The sequence below is a fragment of the Parasteatoda tepidariorum genome, chromosome 6, assembly GCF_043381705.1.
Source record: "Parasteatoda tepidariorum isolate YZ-2023 chromosome 6, CAS_Ptep_4.0, whole genome shotgun sequence".
In the NCBI taxonomy this organism is placed as follows: Eukaryota; Metazoa; Arthropoda; class Arachnida; order Araneae; family Theridiidae; genus Parasteatoda; species Parasteatoda tepidariorum.
The window spans coordinates 30050894-30062392 of record NC_092209.1 but is presented as its reverse complement, the minus strand read 5'-3'; the positions used below and the strand labels follow the sequence as shown (position 1 = coordinate 30062392).

Below are 11499 nucleotides of genomic sequence, written 5' to 3'. Positions count from 1 at the left end.
AAAAATGCAAATCTAAGATAGATCTTACTATTAATTGCATAACTTTTTTTGTAATACAGATATTGTAATACTGTATTTATTATTAAATTCTACATTAAAATTAACTTCAATTTGATATATAAAAGTTTGTATTTGTGAAAATTAATATATTCTACAAGCACACAAAGTTGAAAAACATGAAATTTTCAAAAAGTGTCCACACTTTTGGCCACCACTGTATGTATATATATATATATATATATATATATATATATATATAATATTCCTCATTGGCTTCGTGCAAACTGTAGCTCTTTTCACCATTACAATATGATTGCTACCTTTTGTTCTTTGTTTGAAGCCTCGCCTGTTATGTCTGATCACTCAAACTCCTAAATTCCGTTTACTAAGCAATTACTTTTGTTAATTTTAAGATTTCACTAAATTCTTTACGAATTTCTGGTGAGAGAATCTTTGGATCTTGGTGAGGTTGCAGCACTGTGCGAGCGGAGCCCAGCCTACATCACCCAGTGCTTTCCCTGGAGTTGCTTTTTCCTCTTATGCCCATAATTCCGACGTGTTGCCATGGATCTTCACCAATCCTACCTTTGTGAATCCTCTTTTCTCTTGCTGAGTTATCACGTGTGCGCACTTTGAGTCTGCAGTATTCCCTTGATGCCCCTTGGGCGGGACGGGGTTAAGCTTTGATATATAATATTCCTATGTCAATCTTTATCTTTTGCTTCTTTTAACTGCAATTACTTATTGGTCATTACAGTTTTTTCTCACCAGATAAGGCCGCGTGTACCTCCAACCCATTGATGAGAGTCTATCATAGGCCCACGCAAGCTGCAGTGCAGCGGAGGAAGAAGATAACATCTAAGGTTAAGAAAAAAAAGTTTTACAGGTCCCAGGGCAAAATTCATCGAGGGCTCCGTCTTTATAAGCGCAAAAAGACCTATTTTCAAATTTAGTAGAATTTTTGTAGATACATAAATTTTATTTCATCTGAATTCTGAGATTTTTGAACAAATCTCAGATTTTTTCGCATTTCGGATTTCAAATCTTCAACCGGTTTCTCTCTACAAGCTGCAGCTTTTATGCAATTTATGATCATGTTCATAACGAGGTGTTTTCAAAATTCACTCGAGTAAATGCTAAGTGTCCCCATTTCTCTGTTACGTAGGGAGTGGTTGGAACAAAGTGATAAAACATTTCCGTTTATTATCCAATATGTTAAGACCATATGTTTTTTTTCTGCCTTAAGTATCATTTTCTAAGGAGTAGGCTATTGTATTTGTGTATTTGTACCTATTAAATAAAAAACCTAAAAATTCTAAATAAGGATATCTAGTTAATTGAAAAAAAAGTATTTAAAAGATCAGAAATGTTTAAAAATATAAATCATTAATTTCTGAAAACTTTAAATAAGAAAAATAAAATAATGATTTTGCAGGAGCTCATTTAAGTAATATATTTTCTTATGAGTGAACTATTGTGACTGTGTAATTTAATCTTGATTCCCTCAAAAATTGGGCCTCAGTGAGGGTAACCATTTTAAAATGTAACAATAAACAATTTATGTTGAAAATACAAAACGTTTGGATCAGTCTTGGATTGCATAAAGTAGTTATAATGTTTGGATTGTGTTTTATTTTGAAATGTCTTAATACGCCTCCTAGAATCAATATTGCACCAATCGTCAGCAGATTGTCGTCAGCAATCGTTTTATCTTAGAGAGTCGTCAAAGGGTTACATTTCTCACAATCAATTTAATAATAACTTAGAATTGGCGAAGCCAACAATTCGATTAAGAAGTTTTATCTGGTTTGAAAATAATTGATTATTTATTTTATTTTATTTTATTTACTTATTTTGTTTATTTATTTATCTACAGATAGAAAACACAACTTTCGAATAATACCATTAAGTGAGGCAATCTTGTATACCAAGTTTGATTACCACTCAATCATGATTTATGACAGCACAGCATTTTCCAAAAATGGTAAGGATACTATGGTACCTATACAAAAAGGAGTGGTTCTTTTAGATGCCGACTATAAAATGGAGCTGACAAAATCTGACTTAATAAGAGTCAACAAAATGTATAAGTGCTATGTTTAAATATTGCTAATTTTGTTACACTTCTTATAAAAGCAAAATAAACTTATATGTGAATAAACATTTTTATCTGTTCTTAAATTGGATGTTTATAATTGAATTCCAAGTTGGGTAAAGCTTCTTAGCTGTGAAAAATATATAAAGGTTAATGGAAAACTATATTCGGTGTGATAGCGGTTCTGCTATCATTTCGAATTGAATATCATACTGAATTCTTTTTGTAACAAACCGAAAACATCCTGCTTTTAGTACACAATTTAATTCCGAATTGGACAGAGTTTCTTAACAGCGTAAAAAATATACCGGTTTAAAAAAGGCAGTTTTCGGTATCTTTTCGGATTCAGTGTCACACTAAGTTTTTTTTTTTTTTTTTACAAGCCGATATCATATTACGTTCTTTGTTTTTCCAGAATCAGAGTTTCATAAGACAGAATCAGATGTGTTCAATTGTGACACAGGATTCAGTACGTTTCCGGTTCTACAATAGTAAGATATTTGTTCTGGTGCATTACCAGTACTATACTGTACGGTACTCTTATATACATCGTACTAGAGCTGTACAATGGGCTATTGGCGACGGTCTAGAAGACATCCTTCCTTGAGAAAGATCCTGAGACAACAGACATACATCACATCCCGTTTTACAGGGAGGGCGCATTCACACATCATCGATCCGTAAATCGTAATTTTGACTTGAATCAGAGCACGATCAATTTCCGATCCAGTACCCCAGAGGTTTTAATTTGTTATGGGAACTAGGATGACTTTGTGACCCCAACAGATTTAGCTTGCACCAGTCACCATTTTGGGCATGGGGTGTCTTTGGCACTGGATCGAACTGATGACCTTTAGGACATGGGCCCAATTCCTTACCTGCCAGGCTATCCCGGACCCATTTACAGTACTAATGTTATACAGGACGATGCACCAGATTTCCTACATCTTACTTTGTCAAAGAGTTACGACATATGGGTAACATTCTCTGAAACAGGTGATTTCTCGTATGCAGGTAGCATTCTCTGGTTGAGAGCCAAAATTTACCGAAAGAAAACGAAACGAACAGTTTTTCTTAGACAGAACTAGGAATCATCTGAAAAATATTTTTATCTCGCGGAATCTCTGAATTATTTAATTGTTCTTTTCCTGGTGCTTAGCATTACCTTAATTATTCCAAGTATCTGTTTTTCTTCCTTTTAAATGTGATCTACTTGCATTTTTGGGTTACGGTGGCTCAATGCTCAGAGGTTAAGGAATTGAGCAGTCTTTGTGATGAACTGGGGTTCGATTTCTTAAGGTGGCCTGAAGCCCGCCCAGCTACAGATCGATGAGTACCTGCGTTTCTCAGAAGTAAGGACAGCATGTGCGCATTGCTGAACACATTGTCAAATTATGCCGCTATTTATGAAAGTATAGAGCATTTACCTCTACTAGTGGGCTGCGTCCCCTGCTCGCTAATGCTCGCAAACCCCCGAAAATTGCTACACAATCTTATATGGTTTGCTTCGCAAACCAAGATCGCTTCGCTCGCTATTAACTTAGGTACATTGCAAATGCACAAAATTCTAAGAATTCAAAACAATCATTCAAATCCATATAACAACTTTTTTTTTAAAAAAAATTACATCTTTTTAGTAAATACTAAGTCATAAAAATAAATTTGAATTCAAATAAATGACATGTAATTCGTTAAACCTATTAGAAATGTGCTATAGTATAAAATCTTAAAGCGTAACAGCACGACTGAGACTCATTTTTCAATGAATAACTAATAACAGTAATAAAACAAAAAAAAGTCATATTTTTAAAAACCACGTTTTAGTAGTGGAGAATAATAATTAAGAAAAAAATTGAAAAACGAAAAACGTGGGGCGCATGAAATACATAACAGTAATGTTATATTAGTGTGTGTATGTGTGCTCTTGAGAATATGTGTATGTATATCAGTAATTGTAATTGTATCTGAATGTGGATATGGAATATGCTTTTGTATATGCATATGTATGTGGATGTATATGTAGCTGTGCATGTGTATGAGTAAGAAAATGTGTATATGTATGTGTATGTTATGTATTTCATGCTCCCCACGTTTTTCGTTTTTCAATTTTTTTCTTAATTATTATTCTCCACTACTAAAACGTGGTTTTTAAAAATATTACTTTTTATTTTGAATTTTTTTATTTTGAATTTTTTTATTTTAAACTATGATTTTTTTAATTTTTATTTTATATTTTTAAAAAATTATTATTTTTTAATTATTATTCTTCACTACAAAAAACGTGGTTTTTAAAAATATATATTTTTATTTAGATTATTTTTCTTAGTCAAGAGTAGTCAAGACTACTACAAGACCACTACTAAAGTAATAGAACTTTTATTTTAAATTAGGGATACAAAAATCTTTATAGAAAAACAATACCTTTACGACTTTCATTAGTTTTATGCTGATGACAACCAAAACAATCTGGAAATGAATGAGGAAAAACTGGATCCTACCACGTGATTTTTCAGCCAATAAAAATACTCCGACAACAAAAATCTTTTCACCTGACACGTAATAATTTGAAATAATGGAATCGACAACAAAAGACAATCTCGAAAATAATTTTTTTTTTAAATTTTAATTTTATTTTACTTTGCATGTCTTTTTTCTCTTCATTTTCATGCATTATCATCCAATTCTGAACTGTGTGCTAAATTTGAAGTTTGTAGCTAGTCGGGAAGTTAGTTTAAAATCGATTACAAAATTCCACCCGGACAGACATACACGAAGGCAAGTTTATATAAACGTGGTAATAAATTCGTGATATAAACGAAAAATCGTCAAACAAATTCGTAATATATAAATTCGTGAAAAAAAGCGCTTTCGACAAAATACTAAAATAGAGATCTATCGACAAAGACTACTCACTTCTGCCTAGCTTAACAGTATGAGATTACCACAGCTGATGCTCTCTCAGGTTATTTCAGTTTCCGTTTTTAAAAGCGCTATATGTTGAGCCACCTCAGCTAGATTTGGCATGTGACATTTTTAGGTGCAATCATTGGTCGATTTTCTAGCGTTGCCATTCGGGGAGTTGTAATGAGGCTTTTTTTATCGCCGTGTAAGAGAAATATATATATAGATAGCCTATTTGACTCATAACGGTTTTTTCCGAGAATGAATAACTTTTATCAAGTTTTTTAAGTCACTATATGCGAATAAAAAGGGAATTTGTGTATAAAACATTGTAGTTTTCTTGCTAATAAATTATTTCTATTAGAAAATTTCTGCAATATATTTCATTAGAAAAATTTTGCAATAAGCTTTGCAATTGCAATATTTAATAATTTTTCTGAAACGTGCATTGTTTTTTTTCCTTCTTTTTTTTCTTACGTAAAGGTTCTTTATCAAAACTCCATCTGCTCCTGCTAGGAAAAACACTTTACGAAATGTCATTATAAATGAAGATAAGGACAAAAAAGATCACATCATTAATCATGTGATCATCATCACAGATTTTGAGATTAATCTTTGCAAAAATTAAAAAGAGTTTTAAAGAAAAATCCAAAACGAGTAGTTTCAGTAAAAAATTTTAAAAACGCAATTCAAAAGAATATATAGAAAATTTAAAATGTAATTAAAACATTGGGTTACTTTTCACGAAACATGTTTTTTCATTCAAAAACACTTATATTTAAATATTTGACTAACTTAAATTCTATATTTGATACCAACTATTAAATTTTCTTAATCTGAAAAAAAAATAGTTTCAAAATATCATTGAATCTTTGCTAATCTACCTTTATGTTAAATAAATAGGTAGTATTAAAAAAAATAACTATAAGGAAATAGTTTTGTATTTATTATTTTAGAAGTACTCATAAAAAAATTTTATCATCATCATTGTTATTATTATCGAAGCATTAAGTCAAAACACTTTATTAAAAAGTTATAAGTTGGTCCACGTAAAATTAACTATTACTACATTTGAAACACAATTCATGAAATGGCACAAACATGGTCTTCTTATCTTTTTTAATGTTAATTAAAAAAGATAAATACTCCACCAGGGGAAAACTCTCCATGTACAAAATGGTGACTGGACCATTTTTGAGTTAAATTGGTCAATTTTATCATTTTTTTCCTTTATAAGTTAAACAAATTAAGAAGACGTTATTTTATTTTTATGTTGTAAAACCTTGATGGTAGAATTGTATATTTTTTTTAAACCTAATTTTAAAAAAAATTAAAACATTAGTGATTTTAAAATAATATTGTCACAACAGATAAATATTTTCCTCGTTGTATGGATGTTGTGTGCGAGTTTTCTATTCATTATTTTATTTAATGGAAATAAAAAATAGCCGATCATTGATAAATATGTTTTTTTTTTTAACCACAACCCGATTTTCAATAATATTTTATTCTATCTTAATGCAAATTAACAACTTATTTTTCGGATATAGTTTATCTATAAGTTCTTCGAACACCTGTGAAAATTTCATTTAATTCCATGAGTTTGTCTTGTGAACCTTTCCTTATCAGAATTATTTTTATTTTCCCCTGCAATTTAAAAAAAAGGAGTTTTGTTTATTTTTTACTTTTTATAGTTTGGTTTTTCTGCTTGTTTTTTCCTATTATAAATTTCCTTAAAATTTGACGATCTAGAATTGCACGATTTTTACTCATTTTAGGGGTTAGAGGTACACAATTACTTTTATTTGTGTCACAGGGGATGCATAACAACTTTTTTGCGCATCCTATGGGATGCATTATGGGATGCGTCCGAGGGGACGCATTTCGGATCTTTGTGCTATAACGGATAAGCAGCAAAATCGCCAGTTTTTGAAAAATGTTGGAAATATTTCAGCACAGTATTGAATAAGAACAGTATTGAAAAAGCTCGGGAATTTCAACAATTGTTAAGTTATTACGAATTCTTATTATTTATAAGTATTTTTATAGTTTATGTATTATAAGGTTTATCAATGTTTTTTAAGTTAAAATTTGTCATTTTTATTTGCACGAGAAAAAATTGAAGACAGTTCTATAGCGAGCTGAGACTTGTTTAAACAAGAGGCAAAGAATTAAATGTTGTTGACATTATTGAGACGTTTTAAATGAAAAAGAAATTATTTAGTGCCTCAACTGAAGTGTCTCATAATTTTTCTCGTGTTTTATATTATTTAGTGGCCGTATTTCTGTTTGATCAATAAGTAATTACAAAATTATTTACTAAAAGGTAACTGTAACCTATTTTACAGTCGTGTTGATTTTGTAAAGTGTTCATAAAATTCAAATTTTTTCAAAATGTTATGATTATTTTTTAGTTCTAATTTAACAAGATAAAGTAAAATTTAATTTATTGTTATTTATTTTTATTTTAAATTTACTTTCTTAAATGAAAGACATGAGAAGTATTATGTTTGACAGGTTTATTGGGATCGGGTAATTTTGTTATAGATGGATATTCTTTTAGGAGATCAAAATATTTATTATCTTTAGAATTTGTTTTAACAGTATGAAGTTCCGTTTGCTTTATATGACCAGGAGTTTTTAACTCAGTTTTTAAGTCTCTAATACAATTTCTAAGGTCAGGCATCAATTCAAAATTGTGGAGAAAATCAGCTCCGAGAATTGGTGTATTTACATTGGCAACTAAAAATGTCTAGTTAAACTACCTTCTTAACCCGAAATCTAAAGCTAAAGTTTGTTGAGCATAAACATTAATGGTTGAGAAATTTGCTGCAAAAAGTGTCTGTTTTGGTGGGTTTACGTTTACGAAAATTATTTTCACATAAAATAGAAACACCACTGCCTGTGTCTACCAAAAAGGAAACATATGTTTTTCGGTCTCTAATGAACAGGCAACGTGAAATTTGCGGTAAAGAATAAGTCGACTCTTTGCTTGTTTCGTTTCCCTTCCAAGAACAAGGTTGAATGCATTTTTCGGGTTTAAATTTTTTTTCCGAAACGTTGATGGTACCAGCAATGCTCTGAAGTTCGATACCGAGAATTGGATCGAGATCTATTAGGAGGATTATTGCCGTTTCTTTGAAAAGGTGATCTACCTCGACATAAAAAAGGCAATCAATCCTTTTTATTCATTTCGCAAAATATTTTTATCTTCACTTGACTGTCCATTAGAACCAGAAATCGCAAAATCTTCGACTGGGGACGGAGTAAGTTCTAAAATTCGATCTGAAATTTCAGCAGCTTTGTCGAAGGTTAAATCAAAAACTGCTGCTAATATTGATTGAACGGATGACGGCAATAGCTGTAAAAATAATTCCAGCATAAGTTCATTTGGAACCTTAAGCGATTGAGCACGGCGCTTCATAAAACGTAATAAATCAGAAGGTATTCTAGAACCTAATTCTTCCCCCGATAAAAGTTGCCAAATCTCTTGCTGGGAAGAACCCCAGAACGCTTTATAAGCTCTTCCTTTATTTTTTCGTATAGGTCAGTTGCATCGGGGTTCATAAGAATATCACGAATTAAGGAAGCTATATCGGGAGGAAGATTCGGAACTGCATAATTATATTTCGTTATAGACTCTGTAATTGCTATAGGTTTTGCTAAAGAAAATATGCTTTCGCACATAACAAACCAAAAGGCACAATCTGATCTGTTGTAAACAGGAATTTGAGGAGCTGGAATTTCGGTCATTATGCAAGGTTTTCAAAAACGTATCACTAAATATTTGTTTACAATGATTTAAATGACAATAAAACAAAAGCATTAAATTCCTAATTTGCAATTAAAACTACATATAACATTACTTACATACTAAATAAAATAAAATATTCACTAAGAAAATGAATTGAAATTCTAAAAAAAAAAAAAAAAACTGACTTCCTAACAGTTAAGAACACATTCTTCGACATTTAGAGCAATACTGTTATCTAAAGCCTTTTAAGTTTAAAAATAATTTTATTAAATAAATAATGATCCAGAAGCACTTATCTGTTCTTTAGGTCCAATCGTATGTAGATTCTTTTCAATTTGCATAATATAGAACTGTCTTTTTGAAGAAAACTTTCCCATGTTTCTAGAACAATCCACATCTTACTTTCGATTTCAATCAATTTTATGCGTGTTATGTTCGAGGTCAACATTTTGGAATAATTAGTTGATTATCCATATTAGATCGTCCAAAGGTTTATTCAAACGAGCATTTTGCTCTTAAAGAGAAAACATCACATTCTTGGTTGAAAACAAAACTTTATTCACATTTCTATACGAGCACGCAGCCACACTGCAAAAGACGTTCTGCTCTTCTGCAGGGTTGCATTTTTTTGTTATCTTGGCGATGATTTTATTCGTCACAATATCGTGAACATCTTCAGTAGCAGGGTTATATTATCGTTTTTGTTCTAAGTGCGAATTAAAAGTTTTTGACTGAGATTTCGGTACTGAAAATAAATTGTTAGCTGTTTGGCGTGACATATTTTCTTGTTTGAAATTTCAAATTGCATCAAGTGCGGCAGCTCTATCAATTAATTCTTTGACAGTAATCAAATTCTGAGTAGCTAAGGCAATCTGCTTTTTCCTCGGTAACATCACCAATTATCATCGAAATTCGATCAGCTTGAGGTATAGTAAACGGAGCTTTTTCAGGAAGAGCATCCTTAGCATAAATAGAATCAACTAAACTTTCATTATTTTTTAATTTACGAGAGCTCCGATGAGCTAAAAACTCTTGCATTGTAACACGTCTTTTATATCTGGCAGCGAGGGCCAGTTCAGTCATTATAAAGTTTACCTCTTGTCATTTGCCAATTTTTTGCAAATCCAGCTAGGCGAGAAATAGCATTAGTTAGTTTAAGATTATCAGACCAATTAGCTAGAGTCGCAATTCTATCTATACTTCTTTTTATCCATTCAGAAGCATTGTCAATAGCATCTCCTTCAAATATCGAATTAGAATTGGTGGTATCATTAGTGGATGTAATTTGGATGATATTTGATTGACTTACTTGTTTATCCAGTAATTGATTTTGAGTTTTCCATAAATGTAGTGAGAATGGTCGCAATATTAGAATCTGTTGCGAGAGAGGAGGTTAAGGAATACGTTGAGGAATATGTTGACTGCTTAAAAGTTCGTTTAAAGTTCCATCAACTGTTCTTTTAATATTATCATCAACTATACGTGACATTAGGTCATTTTTATTTCCATTACGCGAAAGATTTCTTAAACGCAAGTCTGTTTTTAACTGGGCGACAGTTAAATGAGTATGTTGTTCCACGTTCAAGGCATTCAAAACAGTATTCACGTCTGTTGACATCTTGGCGAAGAAAAGTGCAGCGAGTAGAATCTGTTTTGGCGACGTTTGTTACAGAGAAGTTTGGCGAGTAGAAATCAAAAATTAACGGAATGCAATTTTCAAATTTACTTCAATGAAATGTTATTTTTTGTCAAAATAGGATTACCTGAGCGAGTTGTAGCCAATGATGAATTCCTTTTTGCTTCATTAGCAGTCAAAATTTCATGAGAAGAATTTAAAATGTAGCGATAGAATGACGATGTTTTAGAAGAAGAAGTTGAAAGTTTCTTTTTAAAAAAGACAGCTGTGCCATATAAGGTAAAGTTTAAAGACAAGGAATTTGGTTTAAAAGAATTATAAAGCGAAAAGCGAGAAGATATTTTAAAAAAGTATTTTAATAAACAATAATAAACAACGACGAATATTTTAAAGCGAAGCGTTCTCTTTATGTATCAAATCTGTTGCCACCTCTTTTATATGAATGTTAAACTTTTTTCCGCTGTGATAAAATTAAACTTATGCGAACCTTACATTAAACTTGAAAAAACAATTGCGCAAATTACAAGCATTTAAAGTTGTGTTTTCATGCTGCGCAAAAGTAAAACATTTTAACATTTAAAACCGTACAATTTGCTAAATATAAATATATAAATCATTGGTTAGGAGAAATTTTTCATGAAATGACTATAAGATTAAATGTTTATCATGACAAAAATGGTAAAGATTTAAAAAAAAATTAATTAAGACTCGGAACAGAAGAATAATTCAGATTGCAAAAGGTGAAAAGGTAAGAGCTGAAACCCATTTTAAGCATTGTTTATTTTAAGCATATAAATTTACAGTTCAAATATATAAATTTATGAATATATAAATTTGCAAATATATAAATTTACAAAGATATAAATTTACAAAGATATAAATTTACAAATATATAAATTTACAAAGATATAAATTTACAAAGATATAAATTTACAAATATATAAATTTACAAATATATAAATTTACAAAGATATAAATTTACAAAGATATAAATTTACAAATATATAAATTTACAAAGATATAAATTTACAAAGATATAAATTTACAAATATATAAATTTACAAATATATAAATTTACAAAGATATAAATTTACAAAGATATAAATTTACAAA

The 11499-nt window shown here is 30.4% G+C and overlaps 1 protein-coding gene across 1 annotated transcript in view; it reads left to right on the top strand.

Annotated features, from left to right (window-relative positions):
- Positions 1-2181, top strand: part of LOC107448321 (astacin-like metalloprotease toxin 5) — an 11050-nt gene extending 8869 nt beyond the window's left edge. The window contains exon 6 of the mRNA XM_016063472.4: positions 1877-2181. Coding sequence (XP_015918958.1) covers positions 1877-2103 — 227 coding nt within the window. The 3' untranslated portion in view covers positions 2104-2181. The remainder of the gene's footprint in view (positions 1-1876) is intronic.
- Positions 2182-11499: the final 9318 nt, after the last annotated feature.